Genomic DNA, 25,114 nt, shown 5'->3' with positions numbered 1-25,114 from the left:
CTGGCACCACCAACTCCTTCCTCCAAGACATACTCCCAAACGCTTTGGGTCTCTCGTCTTTCTTCAGAGTTTCCTCAAGACTAGCACGTAAAAATGACAACCGCCACCTTTCATGGAGCTTTGCCAGGGGATTTATGTACATTATCTCAGGTAATCCTATCACAGTCCTGCAAGGTAGCAGCCCCATTTTACAGATGAAGTGGCTGAGGTCCAAAGTGGTAAGGTAACTTGTCCAAGGCAACAGAGCTGATAAATGGTGAAACCAGGATGAAAATGCAGATCTTTCTGACTACAAAGCAAATCCTTCTCCCATGTTGGGAAACAAGCTCTCAGTAACTCTTCTGTTTCTCCTCTAAATACCTCAAAGTGGTGGAGCCAGGATTTATACCCAGGTCTGATGCCTGATCCCCGAAGCATTCACAGAGGAAGATAATAGTTAAGGGCATGGGTCATGGAGCCAGACACACGAGTTCAAATCCTGGTTCCACTGCTTATTCACCACATGACTCTGGGCTAGTTACTTACCTTCTCTAAACTTCCTATTTCTCATCTGCAAAATGGGAATAATAAGAGAAGCACCTACCTCACCAGGTTGTTGTGAGTATTCACTGAAATAATCGTGTAAAGTGTCCAGCTCAGTACCCAATATCTGGCGAGCACAGTATCAGCTCAATGAATACGAGCTGTTGTTGCTGATGTTGTTGTCACTTGTTGGATGCCCATGTCCCAGATGCTGAGCTGGATACTTTAGGCACATTACCTCTGATCCTCACAACTGCCTTGCAAGGTAGGATTTATAACTTCCATTTTCTGGTTAAGAAAGTATAAGGCTCAGAGAGGTGACTTGTAGACGCATCCTACACTGCCCCCCAAAGTAGGGGAGGGCAGCTTCAGGAGTGGGAAGTGGGCACACCTGAAGGCTTCGATGAGTCGTTCCACTTTCTGGGCCTCACCCTGAACCCGGATATGGGATTGGAACTTCCGGAGTGCGTCATCCAAATCCATGGAGGAGAAATCCATCTCATCCACCACACAGCTGAGGAGCAGAGAAGGGTGTGTGGCACTCTCAATTTCCCCGCAGAAAACCTCTGACCCACCCTCACCTGCTCCAATGAACCAACACCCCCACTGATAGACTTCCAAAATCTGGACCTGTGGCCTAAGCAAGTACTTATGAGGACAGGACGTCTGAAATGGAATCCATCCCCAAAAGTCCAGGCCAGACACATGGTTACTAACGGTCTGTTCCGTCAACCCACTCATATCAGGGATGGGAAACCTGAGGCTCAGAGCAGGCCAAAGGACAAGCGTGCCTCGCCTGGGGCCACCCAGAAGACTTCAGGACTAGTTCCAAGAGAGATCAGATCTCTTTGCGGCAGAGAGGTATGGGAGCAGGAAGGTCTATTCATCCTGTTTTGCAAAGTTTATCTCCCTCCTGCCCTCCTTTTCCAGGAACCCCTGGCCCAGTCTGCCCCAGCCTGGGGTCCTCACTCCAACACGTCTCTGTTGAACTGCTTCTGCCGGTTCCCTAGGAATTCCCCTATCATCTGCCGGCTCAGGCCTTTCCGTTCCAGGATGAAGTGAGCCACTCCCACCGGCGTGTCTGACAGGAAGCCCCGCTCGATCAGATACTGGATACCCTTCTCTGGCTTCCTGCAGAAAAGAGGGGAGGTAGATGAGATGACTGTCCTCCTGGAACTCCGCCCCCGTCCCATTTCTTGAACTAATTTTGGGCCCAACCGTGTCCTCAGAGAACTAAGGAAGTCGAATATATAACTTGGTCCACTCCCTTCATGGTACAGGTGAGAAAACTGAGGACCAAGGAGAAGAAGACAGTTTCCCATTTCACCGTGCTTCAAAATTCCAAGGTATCCTCAACCCAACTTCCTCCTGCACTGGAGCCACACTACAAGTGAAAGAAAATTAAGATCTAATGAGAGCCTGCTGTGTGCCAGGACCTTTGATATTCCTCACAGGCACCGAGGAGTCCTGGGAGAAAGCCTGAGTTCCAGGCTAAGTCCTTCTCCCTGAGTCACAGACCCTCAGAGTAGGAGAGAAGGGAAAAGATTACTTTGTCCGCATCCCACATCCCACTCAGACAGGTATCACCCAGCCTCTGTGAGTGTTTCTATAGACAAGCGGCTCCTTATTTTCCACTAGGGCCATATCTGGGTCTGAGCTCTCCCGTATTCAGAACTCCAGAGCCTTAGGGTCCTACGAGGCTAGAATTTGGAAGACTTTGGTGCCACAGGAGTCTCAGATCCATCACTTACCACGCATGACTTGGGACAATTCCCTTTACTTCTCCAAGCCTCGGTTCCTTCTCTATAAAATAGGGACACGACTACCAACCTTCCTGAGTTATGCTGAGAACTAAATATAGATGGCCGTGTCTCATAGGCTATGAAGATGTAAGGCATTTGTTTTCTAGTTATTTTCTAATCAAACGTCACACTCCCATTCCACTGCTAAGCACCTGGCACAAGACCAGGTACCTAGAAAGAGCTCGGTCCTGGTCACTGACTAGTCCAACACAGCACCCTGCCCCCAACACCTCAAATATCCACACCCTGCTAGTTAATAGATAGAAACACTGAAGCCCAAGGAAGGGACACACCTTGCCCAGGACTACCCAGTGAGTCTGGCCCAAGTCTCCCGTTTCTGAGAACAGGGTTCTTTATACACCACGTCGCCTCCCTACCAAAAAGGGAAGGTGGGCAACCCAAAGTTCAGAATCCATCCTATAGACAGAGAACGAGGGCCCAGAGAGGGAAGCATCTCACCCAAGATGACACAGCCAGTCAGAACTAAGACCAGAACTGCCTCTCATGGGGGCGGGGGCAGCTCTCTACCGTTGTCACCCTATTGCCAATTCTTTGCCCTGAACAGCTGAAGAGAAACACCATCCACAAAATGAGAGGATGGTGGCAGCGGGATCACTGCCTCCAGGCGTCAAAGTGTCCGCAGCAGGGTAGGAAGGGGCGAGGGAGTGGGAACGGGAGCACGTACTTATTGAAGAGGTTGAGGCCGATTCGGTAGTGCCGCCTCTGCACCACGTCATTGTTGAAGGCTGGCGAGTCCCAGCTGTGCCTGGTCTCCCGCTGGTAAGTCTGCTTGCACAGGCCGGTGGCTGGAGGCTCCCTCAGGCTGTCCCGCGAAGAGGAGCCAGAGCTGCAGTTGATGGTCTCGTTGGAATTGCTGGAGCTCTCAAGGCTCTCGTTATCTCCACCATCAGAGTTCTCGCCTGCTGCCTCGCACTTCCCCAACCTCCGACCCCCAGCCACACCACTGGGCCCAGTGCCACTGTTGGGGGCTGGTGGCAGGGGCCCTGGCGGGGCTGGGGCTGGGCCCTCTGGGGCTGGGTAGTGGCGGTGTGGGATCGGGGCCCTGCCTGGTGGCCCCTTGTGCTTCAGGGTCCCATGGGGGCTGCAGCCATCAGCCTCATACACGAGCTGACGGTGGACAGAGCCGCGATCTGAGCGGTCACTCAGGTCCACGGAGCTGTCACTAGGAGGCTCAATAGTAAGCAGGGGAAGGTGGGCAGCTCGCAGCCGGAAATCCCGGCATTCCAAGCACCCAGGACCCCTGCGAGTGCCTTCCTCACGGCTACCATCTTCCCGGGTCCCTGGTGGCACTGGTGGAGGAACTGGTGGGAGAGGGGCGGGTGCCCAGAACTCAGGCCGGCCCTGGGGTGGGGGCTCTGTGCTGGGCAGTCGCTCAGGGGATGGTGGGGGAACTGGGTCATCCAAGTAGAGGGGAAGGTCACTGAAGGATGTGGCCGAGCTGTCCTCTTGCTGTTCCTTCGACTCTCGCTTCTCCAGCTGGGCTGACCCTGGCTCCTCAGACATGGGCCCCGATGGGTGGCAGTTCAAGGCCTCGTCAATGGATTCAGCCAGAGACTTTACCTGTACGGGAGAAACGGGGAGGAGGGAAAGGGAGGAAAGATGAAGGATGGTGGGATGGTGGGAGGGTGGGAATGAGGGAGGGAGGGAAAGAAAAAGGGGGGAATCTTCCTGGTGGGGCAGCCAAAAAAAGGGCTTCCCCTCCCTGACCTCCACAGATTCTCTGCAGCATATAAAATAACCCCCAGGGAGCCACTGTGAGCTCACAGGAGCTAATGCCCACAAGTTCCCTTCTCAGATATCCCAATACCTCCTTCATGTCCATGTAGACCCAAGCCAAATGCCACCTCCTCCCTGATGCAAGCCACATTCCTGCCTCTGCCTTCCCTTAGGGTAAACCAAAATCCCAGCTGCCTCTGGGCTCCCAGAGCCCTCTGTCTGGTTCTTTCTTAGGAAATCCATATATTTAGCCTCGAGAATCTGGACCATGGCTGGCAACTCTGCCTCACTATGGTTTTCAGCCTCCAAACTGGCCCCCAATGATCCCTGCCTCCTGGGATTCACACCCTCGTGTACCATAGTGTCCCAGGGTTGGTCTATGGGACTGACAGCATCCGGCAGAAGTGATGGGATGTCACTTCTGAGATTAGGTTATGAAAGACTGCAGCTTCCATCCTGAGCACTCTCGCTCACTTGTGCTCCCTCTCTTAGACCCCTCACTCTGCGGAAAGCCACACCGTGAGCAGTCCTATAGAGAGACCCACGTGGTAAGGCCCTGAATCCTCCTGCCAACAGCCAAGAAAGTGAGCTTGGAAGCAGACCCATCAGCCCCAGTCAAGTCTTCAGAGACTACAGTCCTGCCCTACAGCTTGATCACAGCTTCATGAGAGACCCTGAACCAGAACCACCAGTCAAGCCACTCTGAGATTCCTGGCCCTCAAAAACTATTTGTTGTTTAAGCTGTCTTTACATTCAGTTTTAAGCTACTAAATTTTGGGCTCATTTGTTATGCAGCAATAGATAATGAATACACTTCCCCATCAGACTTGAATAGCACTGAGAGTTGGGCCCAGGCCAGACTGTGAGCCCAGTGCTCCATTACCCCCTTGAGGGATGGGTCCAGGCCAGGTTTCTCTCTTTTTAGCTCAGCTCGACACACATTGCTTGACACAGGAGAGATGTTCAATTAAATGTGTTGTATGAATGAATTAATGACTGATTTAGATCTTCCCTCTAATACTTCTTTCCTTCCCTCTACCCGCCCCTGCCCCCCTCCCCCCGCCCCCAACACACCTCCAGGGAAGCATGCCCAGGTTTATGGCAGGGCCAGATCACAGAGGTTAGAGCAGAACGATTTCTTCTCTTATAAGCTTTCATTCATTCATTCATTCATTCAACAATTTCTGCCAAATACCTCTTTGGTTTTAGGAAGGAAACTAACATGTACTTAGCAGCTACCATGTACTACGTGCTTTCAGATATACTACCTAGCTGAACTGAACCTTCCAAACAGCTCTAAAAAGAAGGTCTTATCTCCATTTTATTGATCATGTTTCAGTGGGGTTAAACAGTTTGCCCAAGGTCACATAGCTCGGAAATAGCAAAACTGGGATTTGCAGCTGATCAGTTATGCTGACACACCACAAGCCTAGAGTGATCTCCTACCACTATCACTGCCGGTTACATACCCACCCTTTCCTGCTTTTGCTGATGCAATGCCTATGCAAGCAACACCCTCCCGACTATCTCTAACTTGCTAACTCTTAACTGTCTGCTAAGGCCCAGGTCCAGTGCTGTTTCCTCAAAGAAGCCTGCCTGGTTCTCCCAGAAGAAAGTTTCCTCTCCCTCCTCTGGGTTCCCATGGTACTATATGTGATCCCTTCTCATGGCTCTGAGCACATTCTTTCAGGAGACAGTCCTGTGCACATGTGTCTGCTATTTCCTACTGGCTTGGGGAGATCCTTGAGAAAAAGAACCCTGGCCGGTTCATCTGTCTCCCACATGGCGCCCAGCACAGAGCCTGGTCCATGGGACCATGGTATAAGGGAAACCTTTGGAACCAGTCAGAGCTGAGTTCCAATCCAGTTTGGAAGTCACTTCACCTCTCAGGGCCACAGAGCCTCAGTGTCCTCCCGTGTAAAACCAGGATAACAACATCGGTCTGGAAGGTCATTATGAGGCATATACAGCACCTGGTAAAGAGTAGGAGCTCATCACCTGTTAGGCCTTTATCTGATAGTGGCTCACGTTCCAAAGAGGGAGAACTTTAATTTTCTTACGTGTTCTAGACACCCAGATTTTTAACTTGCTTGTTTAAACGATATAATTTTTCTCTTGCCAATCCTTTCTCATTATTCTCACAGTCCCTACGTAGATGGTAGCTATTCGTTGTTATCAAAAGCTTGTTGGGCAACTTCTTTCGGTTTGAAGTATAGGTAAAAAGTCGTAGGAGTAGCCAGAGCACAGGGATGGGGAGGAAAGGCCCTTTTCAGGGATGCTGACCTGTTTGGAGAAGGAGTCCTCAAGCTCTGTGATGTCGTTAGAAAACTCTCCAGATGTGGTGACGGAGCTTCCCCCACCATCGATGCCCCCTCCACAGGAGCCTCCATATGGGAGCCCCCGTTCAAGCCGGTGGCTCCGGGCACCAGCCATGGCACCCTCGTCCAGCGAGGCAGGCTTGCCCTCGAAGTACGCGGGGTTCTGTGCCTTCTCATATTCCTCAAAGGAGAACTGCATCCGCATGTTGGAAAGGATGATGCGGCGGGACATGCGGCTCTCTGAAGCTGAGCTGCGGAGCCGCTCAAAGTTCTTGTTCATGCGGTACTGGCGGAAGGCCGTCTGGATGGTCCTGGCAGCCCTGCGGCTCAGGAAGGAGCCCCCATACTTCCTCTCCAGCATTTCCACCTGGCAGGGGAGGGTGGAGGGGAACAAGGTCAGAAACTCACTACAGCCTCCTCATCTCCCTGGGCCTCAACCACACCACCGCCCGAGTCACAGCTAACTGCTTACAGCTGCCTGGATGCGCCAGGCTGGGCTCTCAGTGTCGTGTTCTCACTTTAATCTCAGATAGCACATGTCACACGGGACCGAACTGTTTTTTTTTTTTTTTTTTTTTTTTTTGCGATACGCGGGCCTCTCACTGCCGCGGCCTCTCCCGTTTCGGAGCACAGGCTCCGGACGCGCAGGCCCAGGGGCCACGGCTCACGGGCCCAGCTGCTCCACGGCATGTGGGATCCTCCCGGACCGGGGCACGAACCCGTGTCCCCTACATCGGCAGGCGGACTCTCAACCACTGCGCCACCAGGGAAGCCCCTCTTTTTTTATTTACAAGAAGTAGATGTTCAGTATTTTAAAATAAGAAAAGAAAAAAAAACACAGAGAAGCCAAAAAAGGAAAGAAAGGAAGACATAAATTGAAAGCAAGAAGGAGAAAGAGAGAGGAAGAGAGGGAGGGAAGAAAGGAAGGAAAAAAGGAAGGGAGGAAGGAAGGAAGGAAAATTGAAAGAGAGAGGAAGAAAGGGGGGAGGACAGGGGGAGAGGGAGGGAGCGAGGAAGGAAGGAAGGGAGGAAGGAAGGGAGGGAGGAAGGGAGGAAGGGAGGGAGGGAGGGAGGAAGGGAGGAAGGGAGGAAGGAAGGAAGGAAAATTGAAAGAGAGAGGAAGAAAGGGGGGAGGACAGGGGGAGAGGGAGGGAGCGAGGAAGGAAGGAAGGGAGGGAGGAAGGGAGGAAGGGAGGGAGGGAGGAAGGGAGGGAGGAAGGGAGGAAGGGAGGGAGGGAGGAAGGGAGGGAGGGAGGGAGGAAGGGAGGAAGGAAGGGAGGGAGGAAGGGAGGGAGGGAGGGAGGAAGGAAGGGAGGGAGGAAGGGAGGGAGGGAGGGAGGGAGGGAGGAAGGAAGGGAGGAAGGAAGGGAGGGAGGAAGGGAGGGAGGGAGGGAGGAAGGAAGGGAGGGAGGAAGGGAGGGAGGGAGGGAGGGAGGAAGGGAGGGAGGAAGGGAGGGAGGACGTTTGGTTCACCTAAATCCCAACACCTGGGCATAACCACAGTTACATTTTGGGATATGTCCTTCCAGTTTTTTTCTTTTGTACATAGTATTTTGTGTCCCCTTTTTAGCTAAACAATACCTTGTGTGATACATGTGATATTTTGTAACACACTGTTCTGAACTTGTCAACTTACGTGTGTGCTTCTCCCCTTACACTGAGATTGCTGAGGACTACGTCCAGGTGTTTCATCTTTACACCTCCAGTGCCCAGCACGGAGCTCACTCAATGTTTTCTGAGTGAATACAAGACTCAGTGGATGGATGGTGAATGGGTCAGTGAGGCCCTAGTAGGGTGAAGGGTTCTGGAGCCAGTCTTCTCCTGTTCTAGTCTCACTATCCCTCCCTGGACACCACCTTCGAGTGCCACATTCCAATCCCTCCCTTGGTCCTCTCACACCCCCACCCCCACCCCCACCCCCACTCCCACTCCCACTCCCGGCCAGAGCCATCTCGTCGGCACCTTCTTGTCCTGCAGGTCCGTGGAGAGTTCATAGCTGTCGGACAGGGCCTTGGAGCGCTTTATCTCCTCTTCTTCCTGCTTCCTCAGGGCAACACTGGCTGGCTGGAGGCGAGCCCGCTGAGCCCAGGGAAGGCCCACCCCAGCAGGGGGGCCCCCCATGTGGCTGCTGGTTGGGGGCAGCTGGCTCAGCCGGTAGGGGGGTTGGCTCCCGGGACTATCAACCGCTGTGCTCAGGTCACTGCCTGGGGCATCACCCTCCACACTGTGGGGATGAGATAAGATGAGCCAGGATGTGGGAACAGGAGACGGGCCTGCTGGGCCAGACTGAGAGTGGGTGGACCAGATCCCTTCCCACAACCCCATCCTCCCCAGCGTCCTCACAGATACAAGGACCCCGATACTTAAAGGCCAGAGGGGAGTCCTACCCCCCAAGTTGTCTCCTCACTGCCCTCACAGTCCTGTCCTCGCCCCTTCAGCCCTGTCCCCTCACAGCTCCATCCGCTTAGACTCCTTTCCCTCCAGCCAGGTCTTCTCACAGTCTTGGCCCCAGTCCTACTCTACTCTCACAGCCTGGTGCCCTCGTGGCCATGTCCCCTCACAGACTTATCCTCAGACCAGTTTCCTCCCACTCCTGTCCCCTCAAGTTCCTTTTTCTAATCATCTCAGCCCCTAACAGCTCCATCCCCAAACCCTTCCTCCCCCGAGGGACCAATTCCCTTGTATCTCCACACCCCCAGACCTCTTCCCCTCACAGCTTTGTCCCCAAGAGGAGATGAGACAAGACGAGACATGCATCCCTCCCAGCCCTATCCCCAGCACCATCCCAGACCAGCCCTGTCCCCAAGCCTGAGGCCCACTCCCACATCCTGCACATCTAGGCTCTCCCCTGCTCGCCCAGCCCTGCCCCCTACGGCCCTGCCTCTGCCCTCAGAGGCCTGGACTCCGGGCTTGGCCAGTTCCCAGGGTTCCCTGGCCGCCAGGACACGGGCTCAGTGACAGTGGGAGGCACCTCCCATCCAGCATCCTCACAGGTAAAGAGCTGCCCTGCGGGGCAACTTCCTTGTTCTCCTCATGGCCTCCTCTGTTCAGCTGGGGGAGGGGGACAAGGGTCTCAAGGCTGAAGAATGGTAGGAGTTGGGCACTGGGTCTTGCCAGCCCTGGTTACCCGGAGCTGTTGTTCTGCCACACCTGCTCCCACGGTGCCATGGCAACCAGGCTGCCAGGGAACTCAGGTGGCGACAGAGCCCAGGCGCCCTGAGCCCGGCAGGCACGGCACGGTGAGCAGCCGCAGAGACAGGAACACTGGAGGGGGGTTGGGAGGGGGCGACAGGCTCGGGGGAGGCGTGGAGGGGGTTGTGGGGAGAACGGATGTGGCTGAGGCCGGCAGGCACGGGGGTGAGGGGGCTCTTGGCTGGCGAAAGGGTTAAGGGGCCATTCCCCAGCCCCTACTTGCGGAGGCCCAGGGCGCAGAACCAGAACGGGGCCAAGCTGTGGTGGGTGGAGGGGGGTTCCCTACCGTTTCAGGAGCTTGAGCTACAACGGGCCTGCCAGCCTGGCAGAGAAGAGCATTTTGGTCTGGGGGCTGGGTGCGGTGGGTTACAGCGTTGGCGCTGGCTCTGTCCTGGTGGGGGCTCCCGCCCACCGCTCACCCTCTACCCTCCCAAGTGTTAATCTGCTACACTGTCAGGAGCAGGGCGGAAACAGACTGAGGGGCTGCCCTGCCCAGATGCTCTCTCCTTCTGGTCCTCTGGGGCCTGTGAAGTCCCCGTTCAGGGGTCAGACCCAGCCCAGCGCCCCCCAGGCATCTAAGATGCTCCTCTTCGCCCCTTCAGGACCGCAGGATCCTGCCCGCCAACCTCTCAAACCTCTCCCCTCCCAGCACACGGCTCCCAGCTTTGAGCAACTGTCTCCTTTGTTCACGAACCATCCATGGTTCCCACTGCCCACAGGAGATAGCCCAAGTTCCTTACTGTGGCATTTGAGGCTTCTCCAAGATACAGTAGCTAATGTTTAGTAAGGCACTGTTCTTACCACTTCACATCTAATAACTTGTTTACTCTTCGAAACAACCCTACGAGGTAGGTATTGTTATTCGTCTTCATTTCACACATAAAGAAACTGAGGCCCAGAGAGGTTAGTAACGTATCTGTGGTCACACAGCTATTAATGATAGAGCCAGGATTCAAATCCAGGCAGTCTGACTCCAGAGCTCACAGTCTTAAACATTAAGCCATACAGCAGGGTTGGCTGCCAGCCCCCCACCCCGTGAACCCTTCCCTCCAGCCAGCCCAAATCCTGTTTCTCCCCAATACTCCTCTCCTTTCCACTTCCCAAACTGCTCATACAGTACCTTCTACCTGGAATGCCATACCTATCACCTTCTGCCATCTTCAATCTGAGAACCCCCCCCCACACCCTACTGCCATCAAGATTCAGGTCCTATGACACCACTAAGAAGCCCTCCTGAAGCCCACCTCTAGCCAGAAATGATTGCTGATCCTGTTCAGGGCTCCCACACACAGCACATGTCTGTCCTTCTTTTTATGGAGCAGGTTAGCTTTGGCAAAGCGTGACAGCTATTTGTGTTCCTGACTCCCAGAATCCCAGCACAGGAAGAGAATTTGGTAATCTCTCCGCTAGCACAGAGCACAAGGCCTGGAACAGAGTAGGTGCTCAATGAAAGCTTCTGGAGGGAGGAAGTCAGTGAATGAGCTCTGGCGGCTGCGCCTGAACTTTGACCTCAGCCTCCAGTCTCCTCTTCCCAATCCGTTCTCCATCCTGTGGCCAGAGAGAGCTTTCCAAAGTAGATATCTGACCGTTTTGCTCCCCCACTAAAACCCTTCCATGGCTTCTCATAACTCACTCAACAAACAAGTGAGCCCTTTCTACATGCCAGGCACAGTGCTAGGTGCTGGAAATACAATCGTGAGCAAGACGTGTAAGATTTGTTCCCTCATAGAAGTGACATTCTAGTGGGAGAAGACGACTATAAATATATACTATCATTTTAGGTAGAGAGAAGTGCTAGGAAGGAAAATACAGCAGGGTGATTAAAGGTGCTGTTTTAGATGCGGTGGTCAGGGAAGGGCTTTTTGAATAAATGGCATATAATCAGAGCCCTGATGGAAGTGAGGGAGTGAGCTGTGTGGTTATCTGACACAAGAGCAGTCCAGACAGAGGGTAGAGCCAGTGCAAAGGCCCTGAGATAGAACTGTGCTCGGCATGTTTGAGGATCAGCCAGGAGGCCAGTGAAGCTGGAGCAGAGTAAACGAGGGGACAGTGATAGAAGATAAGATCAGAAAGGTAATTGGGGCCAAATTGTGAAGGGCACTGAGCCCACGAGAAAGACTTTGGCTTTTGCTCTCATTGAGATGAGCAGAGGAGGGGCGTGATCTACTTAGGTTTTACAGGAATCATCATCCATAGGCTAACCTCCAGCTTCCTTACCATAGCTGTGGATGGTTCTCCTGACCGGACCTCTGCCTCATATACCCTCTGCCCCTTTACCCCAACCTGGCTACCTCCTGCTCACCCTTCAACGTTTAGCTCGGGTGTTCCCTTCCATGCCTGCCTGAGCCCTTCACACAGGATTGCTTACAGGCCCCTCCTCTGTGCTGCCATAGGGCCCTAGAGTCACCTCTATCCCTAGGGCAAGGGCATTAATTGGCTCATTGAAGCCTTACAATTTACTGAGGCAGGCACCATTAGCCCCATTTTATAGATGAGGACACTGAGGCAAGAGGTGATGTAAACTTGCTCAAGGTCACACAGCTATTAAGTGAGAGTGTCAGGATGCAAACCCAGGGCCTAGGCTGTCTTCTCATGACATCTTCTTGCCTATCCCCACTTCTAGCCCCATGCTGCCCCTGGCTCTCTACCCTTTGGCAGTTCTCCTCTCCCTTCTGTTTTGGCTGCAAAGGTAACAGTGGCAGGGAGGTCAGGCTGTCAACACAGCCCCCCAGAAAGGACAGAGCTTGAGGGCATCATACATACTGCTAAAGAAATGGGACCTGGGGACGTGGGATCCCTTAACTCAGAGCTCCCAAACACTCAGCGCACTTACAGCGCACCTTCCCTGCATCAGTCGCTTTCTGCACATTATTTTAACTGCGTGGCAAATGCTGATCACATGGAAAAATCTCTCTTCTCTTTCTTACATCTCACATAGACTCATATTCATTCTCTCTCTCTCTCTGTCTCTCTCTCTGTCTGTCTCTCTCTCTCTCTCTCACACACACACACACACACACACAGAACATGTTGTGCAATAAGCAGCTGGGCAGACCTAGGTTCAGGTCCTGACAGCCATTTATCCGCTGTGTGAGCCTGGGTGTGTCCCTTTACCTCTATGCCCCTCAGTTTCTCATCCTCGTGGAGCTCAAAATGCAATTCCCTCTTTGGATTCCTGCATTTCAGAAAGGTCCTGGGAGATCTACCTCTCCGGGACTCCTCCCAGCTGGGAGCAGGAGCAAAGAAAACACACACGTGCGCACACGTGCACCCATGTGTGCTGTCTGCTGGGCTATTCTGTGAGGGAAACTGGGGAGCATCCTCTGCAGCGGGGGGGAATAAATCACGTTACACAACTAACCACAGTATAAAGCTGAAAGTTCTCAGGGCTGAGGAACGGAGGAAGTGCTAGGAGCGCTCAGGAGAGATTCCTCCTGCTGAGGTGGGGGCAGGGGTGCTGAGCGGAATAAAAATAAACTCGCACTTACAGCGCACCTTCCCTGTGTCAGGCATTTTCTGCACATTATTTTAACTGCATGGCAAATGTGAAGAAGAATTAGGATTCCGATTCTGCAGGTGAGGAGAAGGCTCTGAGGGGGAAAGTGATGCCAAAGGCCTCAGGACTAGCAGGTGGCAGAACAGGGATTCAAAGCCCAGAGCCTGTGCCAGTTCCCCTGCTGCCTCGAAGGCTTCACGGGGCAGTGGGGGGGTGGGGTGGGGGAGCTATTGAATAGGGCCTTGCCTAGGAGGAGTTGGTAGAGAGCAGGAGTGAGGGACCCTGTGAGCCAAGGCATTACGATAGGGAGAAGCGGGGCAGAACGGGCAGTAGGGATTTGGGGTGGCCTGCCCATGGCCGGGGCACTGACCCACTCCGGCTGCTGCTATTAATGGGAGGTCTCTCTCTCTCTCCTTCCCTTTATTGGCACTGACCGGAGCCAGGCAGCCAGCAGGGGATGGGATCAGGATGCAGTTGCCATGGAAATGAATGGGGGCTGTTGCTATGGATACCATAAGATGAGGGCAAGAGGAAGCTAGGGATGCTGAGGACTATCCCCATGACAACTTGGGCTGAAAGCGGGGCGGGGGGGGGGGACCGGAAGTGAGAGATAAGAAAACAAGACAAGGAGGTCAGCACACCTAGATGAGGCCAGGGGCATTGGGCTCTGGAGGAAGACTGGGCAAGGAGACCAGACCCAGCGGGGGGTGGGGGCAGAGGGGCAGAGGGGCTCCAGTCGCCTCCCTCTCCCCCGACAGCTTTTCAGCAAGCTGTTTCTGCTGCCCAATCCCAGCGCCACAGAGACTCCAAACCTGAGGCCAGCCCGGCTTGGCACAGGGACTGGCAGGGGAAGAGGAAGCCATCGGAGGGGCTGATTGGGTACCCAGCGGGCAAACATAGGCTTGGGAGCACACAGATCAGGGTTTGAATCCTGGCTCTGCTTCCTTTGCAGCCCTAATATATAATAGTTGTCATTTACTGAGGACCTACTTTTAGCTAGGCTCAGCAACTCTGCAAGGTCTGGGTTGTTTCCCTTGAAGGGGATAACACAGATGAAGAAACTGAGGTACAGAGAGATGAAGTAACTTGCCCAAAGTCTCAATGCTCAGCAGTGGTGGTGCCAGGAGTCGAATCATCGCTCATGCCTGTACCCACCAGCCCAGCACTGAGCAGCCCCTCTGAGGCCGAGTCCTTGCATTCTCCAGCTCCCTGTGCCTTCCCACAGTGGCACACAGAGGGCCAGAACCTGAGTAAGTATTTGTGGCGTGTGTGAGTGAGGAAGCGATCCAGGAGGAAGCAGGAGAGACTGAGGTTAGATGGAAGAAGTGCTTGACTTTGACAGCGATGACTCACTGGTTTGGCTGGCCAAGAGTAGACGATCCACAGAACTGGGATGGACTTCTCGAACCATCTAATTCCACAGATTCAAATTAAGGCTCAAAAAGTCTAAGTGACTTGCTTGCTCAGGGTCACACAGGACGAGAACCCCAATCCTCTATCTTCCAGGCCAGCGTAACTTTTTAGCTGAATCCGTCCAGTCCCCACCTTTAAGTCCCCCCGGCACCTTTAAGCTCCTAGATGTTGGTAGCAGCAGGCTCCTTGCACTTTGTAGGCAAGGCAAGCTGATCCACAGCACCACGCCTGTGCCCAGGCTCTTACTTTCTTCTCCCCAGGATGTCCTCCCTCTCCCCTCTACCTGCAGCCTTTGTCGGTCTGGCTGAGCTTTTCTGAATCTTGTGGCGCCCTGAGCCAGCCAGCCCTCCTGGGAAGTTGGTTCTGGCTCGCTCCCACCCCCCACAGAACCTGACAGGGTCAGTTATCCCCCCTCTATGTTTTGTGCACACTCATGTCACAGGCTAACTTGAGATTCTCTCTTGAAGTGTCCATTCCCTACACTACTCCCGTTTCCCATGGACAGGGGCCTGGTATAATTCACCTCTGTGGACCCTCCCTATGCCCAGGCCAGGGCCCAGCAGCCACCTTGGTCCCCTAAGACCACAGGTGGCAGTCATGTGTGTCTGTGTGACCATCCTGTCTGACAACTGTCACCCTAAAAGCCACAGCACCACATGCTCAAAAGCCACTGACACACATTCTTGTGATTATCTCCACTGGGGCACATGCAGAGAGACTGCCAGGCACAGAAAGTTGCCACCTCACACACTCAGAGTCCCTCACGCCCAGCCTCACACAATCACATTCCCTCAGATACACAACAGTGCCTCTCACTCTTCTCTCACCTGCCAGCCTCACGCACACCTGTGCACAGGCACACACGTTTCCCTCACAACAGATAGAAACCTTCCCCTTTCCCATAGCACAGGCCCTCAGCCAATTCAGTTGCCTACACAGGAGTCTACAGCTCCATGGCTCCCGCAATGGCTATCTGACCTTTAGTTGAGCCCCTGTGCCCCCTAACTTCCTTCTATCTCCAGTCAAATGAAGGGTAGAATGGTCTCCCCCTCCACAGCCACAGGTCACCTAGACTCACACGCCCAGCTTGAACAGAGCAATGTATGTATCATTCCCCAACACAACCCCTGGGGCTCTCCAGGTTTTGGTCCACGCTGTCTCTGACTCCTTAATGCCTCACCTCTCAAACCATCTATTCAAACCCTGCCCAGCCGTCTACTCTTGCCCCTCTTCCTCCAGCAATCCTTGGACACCACCACTCCCAGCCCATCTTGACATCTCCCTACTCTTTGGGCCAGGGACATATTTTGCTCATTACTGAAGCCATATCTGCTCAGTCACTTCTGCCTTTCACACCCTGCCTACTTGCCCAAAGGAATTCTCATCTCCCCTGAGAGACGGAGAACTTATGGAGAACATAGCCACTGTCTTACTTTCGGTCCCTCACCGTATTTAGCTTGAAACCTTGTACACAGTAGGTGTTTGAGCAATGCCTTCTGGAAGAGTAAATAAAGGAGAGAGGAAGAGAGAGGGAGGGAAGAAGGGAGGGGAGAAATAAATGAGAATTTGAATGAGTGAGTGAGTAGCTGAGTTGAGTGCCTAAGTGAGTCAAGCAACGAGTGAAGAGTGAGGCGAGCCTCTGGAAAACTACCAGGGCATGTGATGGGGATGCTGAAGGGAGGGGGGAAACAAAGGAGAGGAGGGACTCTCACCTGGGCCTTAATCAAAACAAGAGCCGCCAATCAGTGCACACTTGGCAACTGTGCACTAGACCCTATGCTGAGCTCTTTGTGCTTTTTCTTGCTAATCTTCATGACAACGCAGAGAGGTAGATCTATTCTCACTGTACTCGGGAAGAAAATGAAGCTCAAGGAGAAGAAAATACTTGTTCAAGGTTATACAGAGAGTAAGTGGCAGAACCATAAGGTAAACTCAGATTTGTCTAATGCCAAAAAAAAAAAAAAAAAAAAGGCTCAGAAAGGGAAAGCAGGGGTATGAGCCCACCTGGGAGTCTCCTGGCTTTGCTCCTAACACAGACTCATCATGGAAGGTGTGGGTTCTACAGCGCATAGAGGACACCTTCTGCTTTCCTGCCAACAGCCTCTGGGGATTCTTAGAACTAGCTTTTGGCAGGTGCAGGAAATATAGGGTTATTGCATCTGGGGGCAGTGGCTTTCCCTCAGACTCAGAGATCCCTAAAGCTGTAGAATCAGAACCTTGAAAGTACAGAATCAAGGACTATTAACATCACAGAATGTTAAAATCACACCATCAGAATTTTTTCTAAATGGCAGAGTCATGAAATCTTAAAACCACAGTATTGTAGAATCCCCAAATCACAGCATCATAGAAAGAGAAACCACAGAATTGGAAGGAATGGGTCACTGAATTATCCTCTCTTAAAGTCATGTCATCATAGTTTCTTAAAATTGTACCATCTCAGATTCACAGAATGTCAGAGCTGGAGGAGCCCTTGGAGATCCTCTGGTCCAACCTCCCTCCTCCTTTTACACACGGGGAAACTGGGTAGCAGGGAGGCCAAGCAACGTGTCCAAGTTGGCCAGCTCGCACCACCTCAGGCGGAAGGAGGCGCTAGGCTTGCCCATGGTGAGAGCGCCACATCGTTCATTCATTTATTGAGTGCCTTCCGGGTGTTGACAATAAAATCAAACCCTACTCTCTCTCCCAGCCCCTGTTCCCAGCCCTGGATAGGAAAGAAGGTAAGACCCTGGTGGGGATGGGGAGAGGGAAGTGGGGTGGGGTGGAACATACATCAGACAGAGAGAAGAGATCAGCTTTTATTGATGGAAATTCTTTTGTACACAGCGACACGCACTCTGGAAGGCCTTTTCCTCCTGATCGTATTTACAGAGCGCTATGGGAGTGGCAGGGGGCACGGGACAAGGCCTCCAAGCAGTAGAAGAGATGGCATCAATGGCCACAGCGAGGGAATGAGCAGGCTGGGTCCCGCCCCCGTCTGCTCCTCTAAGCCCTAGGCACCCTGCATCTCTGTTTGTGCTCACAGAGAACAGAGGTAGGTCCTTGGGATGTCATTTGGAGACCTCTCCAGGAGTGGCAGGCTCCAGGGTGCCTGGGAAGTGGGGTGCGGGTATGGGAGGGTCCAGGTGTCAAGCTCCAAGCTCCAGGCTCTGCCGCTCCCACATTTTAGTCAGACCTAGGGCTCCAGCCTTTATAATTTGGGGGCTGGAGTCCAGGGGAGACAGCAGTGAGGGTGGGAATTCCAAGAAGGGGGTGGGTGAGGACGGGGCACGATGCCTGCCCATCTGGTTCCTGAAGCAGGGACGGGGTCCCATGGGGGATCGAGGGGGCAGGGCGCAGGGGGCTGGTTAAGGCTTTTGCTTCTGCATAGAAAATGACCCTTGTCCTCTCAGTTACCGAGAGGAGGGACTACTGCACTCGGAGGCCGGACAGCAGAACTGATGAGCGTCTTCCTCTTCCTCTTCCTCAGTCTCCTCCTCCTCCTCCTCCTCTTCCCTGGGGCCAGGAAGGGCAGGGTAGAGGCCACAGGCGGCGGGTGACAGAGAGAGGCAGAGGCATTAGTTTGCAGAGCAGGGGAGACACAAGAAGGGCTGGAACCAGGGAGGTGGGGCTAGGATGGGGGCTGGAATGGGGAGGCCAGTGTGACCAATGGGGCCACATCCATCTCAGTCTCCAAGGAGCCTGTTGCTGGTCCCCCTCCTGGAATGGCCCTCCCCCACACTCAGGCTGGGCTCAGGCTTAAGGTTACACCCAGAGTATGTAAACTCCCTTTCTGACCTGACAGGTGCCCAACCTTAATTTTAACATAAATAGTAGCAACCAGCTCTCTGCTGGCACTTTGCATGCGTCATCTCATTTAACCCCTGCAACAACTGTGCAACATTTTAAAGATGAGGGAATTGAAGCTCAGAGAGGTTAGATATCTGCCCAAGGTCACACAGCTGGGTGAGCGGTAGTCAGGATTTAAACCTGGAAGTTCTTGGAGCTCCAAGTCTCAGACTCTTCCCAGCAGGTCCTCTGGGTGAACTTGGTACTATTTCTAGAAATCCACTGTGCCCTTGAAGGACAAAGATTTGTATTTCCTGAAGGCTTCAGGGTCGGGAATGTAGGAGATGCTTAGAAATGGAGCGTGGAAAGTCCACAGCTTTGGAAGCAAACAGACCTGGGTTCCAAGGCCAGCTCCACAAGTGCTTCTAGGCTGCGGCTCCAGGCATGTTAATGCCCCTCTTGGAGCTTCAGTTTCCTCATCTGTAAAACTGAGGCTTATGATGCCAACCCCACAGGGTTGTTGAAAGGACTGGAATACATGTCAAGTGCCTGGCAAACAAGAGTGATGGGAACATGGTGGTGGTTATTGTTAACTGTTCATGAACTGAACCTAATTACCAAGGTGGCCGTTTGCACCCACACAGAAGCGCCACAGCGGCGGGGAGGAAACATTGCAGGAACAAGCACCTGTTCCTCGGGTCCTGCGGAGCAGTACCAGGGGCCAGTCTGCATGTGGCAGTCACTGGAGCTGGACTACATTTTCATGGGGTGGATGGACAGGCAGGAGGGCTGGGGCGGGACCAGGTGTCTTGGGAGTGAAAAGGCTGATCTTCTAGGGGTTTCCAAAGAAACAGTCTCAGCCCACTCCCAGACCCCCTTGGCTCAGGAGATACAGGAAATATGGAATCCAGGATACTGGAGGATTGGGAAGACATGGGAAGGAAAGAGAAGGCAAGGGAAGGCACTGCTGTCCATCTGACAGACAAGCGCGTGCAGGGGTGCGCACGCGCGGACACACACACACACACACACACACACACACACACACACACCCTCCTCATACTCAGAGCTCCCTCTGACACATTGTTCCACAGAGTCACTGAGTCAGCAAAACCACATGAACCAGTGCTCAAGTCCTGGGCAAGTAGCTCCTCCTTTCAGAGTCTCCCATTCCTCATCTATAAAAGGAGAAGGAAACTCCACACCTCTCAAGGCTGTCATGAGGAACAAATGATCTTCCAGTCCCCCTGCTCACTCCCCTCCTATCCAGGCCAGGCCCCTGCTACCCCCTTCACCCTGACACTGCAGTCACCTCCTGATTTCTTCTCCCTACTCTCTTGGACCACATTAGCCTTCCTAAAGCCCACCTTTGAGTGTGAATCTCTTCTGCTCAGACACCCACCTTGGCTCCCCTTAGCTTCCTGGATAAAGTTCCGATTCCTCTACTTGGCATTCAAGGCTCCCCCACCATATGGCCTCACCTGGCCTTTCCTGTCAGGTGGAAGAAGCCCAGGCTTTAGAGTCAGACAGACCTGGGTTTAAATAACAGCCCCACCACCTACTAGCTGGATGACCTTGAGTCCATTTCTTCACCTCTCTAGGACTTATTTTCCTTATCTGCAAAATGAGGAAATACCTATTCTGCAGGATGTGGTGGGGAGTAAATGAATTCAAGTATGTAAGGCACCTGCCACAGGGTAGGTTTGGTGCCTCATACATGGTAACTATTACTGTTACTGTCAGCATCAGTGGCATCAATGTTATACCGCCCAGCCTTCATCAAACTAGCTTGTTCGTTATTACATCAGCACGTCCAGCCTTTCCACGCCTCTATGCCTTTGCTGACTCTGTTTCTTCCTTCTGCACAGAGCTTTGCCTGTTGAAGTCCTGTCTGAATTTCACAACCCAGCTCAAATGCTGCTTCCTGCAGGAAGTCCTCCCTGACTTCCAACCAGAAGTATTCTTTGCTTCCTCCTAGCTCCAACATCCGTGCTCTTTGTCAGGGATCTCCATGTGTTGCTTTGAACTTTTCTGAAGCATTTCTTTCACTAATCCCCTCAACGCCCTTGTATTCCCCCAACCACCACTATCTCTGCTTTCCTTCCCTGTGAGAAAAAGAGGGCCCCTATACTATTTAAGGCCAGTCCCTACACCCAGGCTCTGGAGCCCCCCCACCTGCTACCACCTCCATAACAATCATCCCCTCTCCCTCCAGTATTTCAACCTCTCCCTCTCTGTTGCCTCCTTCCTACCAACATTTATAGAAGCTCAAGTCTCTCCCATCTGGGAATAAAAACCCTCGATCTGCCCCCACATCTCCCTCTAGCAATCAGTGTCCCTCTCTCCTCTTCACAGCTAAGCTTCTTGAGAAATCCGTCTACACTGGCCATCTCCACTTCAGTACCTCCCACGGGCTCTTCAACCCACTGCAATCTGCCTCGTGCGCCCACCAAGCCACAGAAACTCTTCCTAGTAAGGTCGCCCAGGACCTCCCACTGGTTAAAGCCAATAGACTCTCTCCCACCCTCATCTTACTTCCCCCAGCTGTAACATTTGCCACTCTTAACAAGCCCCCCCGTGCGCAGACGGCTCTTTCCTTCCTCTGCTTCCGTGAGCCCACTCCCTGCTGGTTTCCCTCCTACTTCTCGGACCACCCCCAGCTCCTCTTCCTCTCTCCATTCCTTATGTGTTAGTACCTCTTCCCCAGTTCTGCTCTGGTCCTCTTCTCTTTCATTCCACACTCTCTGTCAGTGATCTCATTCCATTCCATAACTTTCAGGTATGGCTGAGAACCCCACATCTCTCTCTCTAGCATGGATCTCTCTCCTGGGTCCCAGACCCATCAAGCCTAATGGTTGCTGGAAGCTCCACCAAGATGGCCCTTAGGGCCTTCAGAGTTCCCAGGGACCTCCAATACAGCATCTTACCGCTGCAAACCCGTCCTCCTGCATTTCCCACCTTCGTGAAAGGCACCACCATCCAGCGGCCCAAGCCCAAAACACACCTGGAAGTCACCCTAGGTTCTTCCTGTTCCCTTACCAAGTCAGCCACCGAATCCTGCTGATTCTACCCCCTAAATAGCTCTAAAAGACTACACATGATCTGCTCCCCTTGCCCCTCGCTCACTCCTTCTCCAATCGTACTGGTCTCCCTGCCGTCCCTCAGACATAACAAGCACACTCTTGCCTCAGGGCCTTTGCACTCGCTGGAACATCATCCCCCAGATAGGTGTGGCACCAGACACATTCTATATATTTAGTTGCTTATTTAGTTAGTATCTGTCTCACCCACCGTAAGATCCAACAGGACAGGCATCTGTTTTGCTCAGTGCTATATCCCTAATGCCCAGCACAGTGTCTAGCACTCGATAAATATTTGTTGAATGAATGACTCCATTGCCAGGCCTGAACACGGGCAACTCACCATGACCACCCTCAGTCATCTCCACCCCCCACTTCCACCCCCATTATCTATTCAGTCTCTCTGACTCCAGTTCTCTCTTCTACCCCATCACCGCTCAAATCTACCTCCCCTGCTCCATCCCCACGGCCACCACCTCAGCTTACCTCTCTTGGATTACTGCAAAAGCCTCCTCCCTAGTCTCCCTTCCTTCTAAAATGCTAATTTGATCATGTTACTTTCCCTCCTCAAGAACTGCTCATGGCTCTCCAGCTGCCTACCACGAGAAAGGACCCTGGGCTCCCCAGACAGCTGTTTGGGGTGTGTCTGACCTCCGCATCAGTGTTCAGCCTTACCATTTCTCACCTCCAGGCCTCTGTGTTCACTCTCAGAGCATCCTCTCCCATCTCTACCACTCAAAATCTTTACAGACCTTGGATGACCGGCTCAGACACGACTTTCTTCAGGAAAATACCTGACTCACAAACCAGAAGTAATTCCTCCCCAAAATACATAGAGAAATAAGTGTCTCCAGTGTCACTCAGAATCTCCGAGAACAAGGAGTAGGATGGAAGTTAGTAATTATATCTGAGACCACGGACTTTGGGTGCTGGGCGAGCATTAATAGAGGTTCCCTTCTCCTCCTGCACTATTACCCTGGACTCATGTCCCTCTGGCCCTCTGCTAACACTGGCTCATCCTGGCCTCCTCCCTTTCTCTCACCTACTGTTGGGTCTATCTCTCAAAGAATTTAGATTCCATAATTTGAAATTAAAGTGGTTCTTTGCGAATGGTGCCCACGGGAGTAGTGCAACATAGTAGCCCCGCTCCAAGCCACTTCTTCTATGCCAATATCCCAGTGTAGGCCTTCCAGCTGGCCTCCATGCATACGATCCATTTTTCATACCGACTGCTAAGGTGATATGTCTAAAACACAAATTTTACCAAATTTCTCTCCTATTTAGAATCCATTCACACGATACTTCATCACCAGCAACGTTGGTTCTTAACCTGTTTTGGAGGAACCCAAAACCCTTTAGACATTTAATGAAAGCCACAAACCACCTCCCCAACAGAAAATGCACACAACTAGACACACACAACATTTTGCATTCAATTTCAGGAGGTTCATGGGCCACCCGAAGCCATTTGGGACCCATGCAACCCAGGTTCATAACAAACCTCTAGCTCTTCCCAACAACATCCAGGTTCTTTTGCATATGCTGTTCCTTCTGCCTGGAACATTCTGCCACACTTCACCCTTCTGCCCCTGACTGCCTCTGACTCATCCTCTAAGGCTCAGCTCTTAGGCTGAGTTGACCTGCACCGGCCCTAGGTGGGGCCAGATCTCTTCCACTGGACTTCCACAGCAGCCCCCCACCCTGTGCTCTCCTCTGTCATAGCCCTCCTCCGTCTCCCCGGCTGACTGGGAATTTGTGGAAGGCAAGAACCATTACCCAGCATAGGCTCTGCCATAGCAGAACTCCCTAAGTGTCTACTGAAACGAACACTAATAACAGCTACCCTGTTTTGAGTACCCATTATGTGCCAGGCACTCAACAACGTGAATACTATTTATGATCTCTTCTACTCCTCAATAAATAAACCCCATGATGTTGGTGTTCTTTTGAACAGGTAAAGAACTAGGCTCAGAGATGTGAAGTGAGTTGTTTAAGGTCACCCAGTTAGTGAGTGACAGAGGTGGGACTGAATTGAGACATGTTGACACCAATGCAAGTATTGGTCCACCATGCTTCCCTGGCCTGCACTGTGAGATTAGGAGATGGTATCAGTAGCAGAATAGGACCAAGAACCAGGGCCAGAATGCCCTCTGGGCTCCATTTCCCAGGGCCGCCTACTCTTATTTTCCCTCCTGTGTCATCTTCATGTCAACACCAGGGACCTGGCTCGCTCTCTCTCTCGCTCTCTCGCTCTCTCGCTCTCTCTCTCTCGCTCTCTCTTTTTCTTTTGGCCATGCTGTGAGGCTTGCGGGATCTTAGTTCCCCGACCAGGGACTGAACCCGGGCCCCAGCAGTGAAAGCACCGAGTCCTAAACACTGGACTGCCAGCAAATTCCCTGGCTCTCTCTTCTTATGGTGCGATCCCCTCCATCCCATGTACTACTCTCAGCCTCCTCATCCCAAAGCCCCACTATGGTCAGGTGCATCCTTCGCTCCAGAACCATCCCTAGACACGTACAGCTTTTAGATCCAATCCAATCCAAGGCTACATATTAGCTATGAGGAAAACAAGACATGGGTAGTCCCTGCCCTTCAAGAGTTGACAGTCATCCAGGAGTTTTACATGTAACTTCTCCAATCCTAAAATCAGCCCTGAGAGGTAAATAGGCATTGTCCTCATTGCACAGATGAGGAAATAGAAGCTCAGAGGCTTGCCGAAAGTCAAGCTTGTAAGTAGCCGAATTTGGACTTGAATAAAGATACTGACCCAACTATGTTCCCCCATTAGGTCATCCTGCTTGGAAGAGCCAAAAAGTAGGCAACCATTTCCGGCGGGATTGGGGGATAAAGGAAAGCTATTACTCTTTCAAGACTTAGTACACATGTCCCCTCCTGTAGGGGACAGGTGGGGTTAGGTGCCCCTCCTCTGGCAGCCCTCTGGGCCTACTTCTGTTCTATCCCAAACCACACTATGCAGTCATTGTCTATGTGTCTCTCTCTCCCTTCTAGACTTGAGCTCCCCGACTGTAGGACCAGATACAGCTCATTCCCATATACCACCAAGGTTCAACACAAGGCCTAACTGAGAGCAGGCAGAACAAATGCTTGCTGAATGAATCAGGTGGTATTTGAGCAAGTTATTAAAAGGAAAAACAACAGGTGGATACAGGAAAAAGGTATAGAGGAGGAAGGAAACAAGTTAGTAAAGGCAAGGAAATGGGACCAAGAAAAAAGGCCAGTAATTTTAAAATTGTGACAGGGTATGTATAACATTTTTTTCATTGTTACTATGGGGGTTTTCTTTTCCTTACAAAAATGGGATCATACTATAAGCCCTGTTCTGCAATTTGCTTTTTTCATATAACAATAAGTCTTAGAGGTCTTTCCAGGTGAGTATCTAGAGATATATCTTTTTCTTTTGATCTGCTACAGAGTATGGATGGATCATGAAGGAAAAGCTGTTTCCTACTGATGGACATGTAGGTCGTTTTAATTGCTTGCTATTATAAACAATGCTGCAATGAACATCTTTGCATATGTCTGAAAGTAGTTTTGAAGGATTCCTAAAAGTTGAATGGCTGGGCAAAGGAATGAACATTTTGTTTAAAATGTAGATAAAAGGTATTTCCGTGGCTTTAACATTTTTATAAACTGGCTAAAAATAAAGATTATTCCTACTCATATAATCCTGTCTTTATTTAAGAAGCATATATCATGCAACCTTTTCATTAAGAGTTGGTTGAGAATGCTACCCTACAAAAGGGCGTGTGACAGAGTTGCACAGTA

The 25,114-nt window shown here is 52.1% G+C and overlaps 1 protein-coding gene across 4 annotated transcripts in view; it reads right to left on the bottom strand.

Moving 5' to 3' along the window:
- Positions 1-25,114, bottom strand: part of IQSEC2 (IQ motif and Sec7 domain ArfGEF 2) — a 76,565-nt gene that overhangs the window by 11,500 nt on the left and 39,951 nt on the right. For all 4 annotated transcript variants that reach the window (XM_060086874.1, XM_060086877.1, XM_060086875.1 and 1 more), the window contains 5 exons: positions 8,342-8,603; positions 6,345-6,746; positions 3,010-3,905; positions 1,492-1,653; positions 914-1,036 (listed from right to left, as the gene is read on the bottom strand). In XM_060086874.1, the coding sequence (XP_059942857.1) occupies positions 914-1,036; positions 1,492-1,653; positions 3,010-3,905; positions 6,345-6,746; positions 8,342-8,603 (1,845 nt within the window). The remainder of the gene's footprint in view (positions 1-913; positions 1,037-1,491; positions 1,654-3,009; positions 3,906-6,344; positions 6,747-8,341; positions 8,604-25,114) is intronic.

The sequence above is a fragment of the Mesoplodon densirostris genome, chromosome X (assembly GCF_025265405.1).
Source record: "Mesoplodon densirostris isolate mMesDen1 chromosome X, mMesDen1 primary haplotype, whole genome shotgun sequence".
NCBI lineage: Eukaryota > Metazoa > Chordata > Mammalia > Artiodactyla > Ziphiidae > Mesoplodon > Mesoplodon densirostris.
The sequence above is the reverse complement of the archived record's forward strand: the minus strand, read 5'-3'. Positions and strand labels throughout refer to the sequence as shown.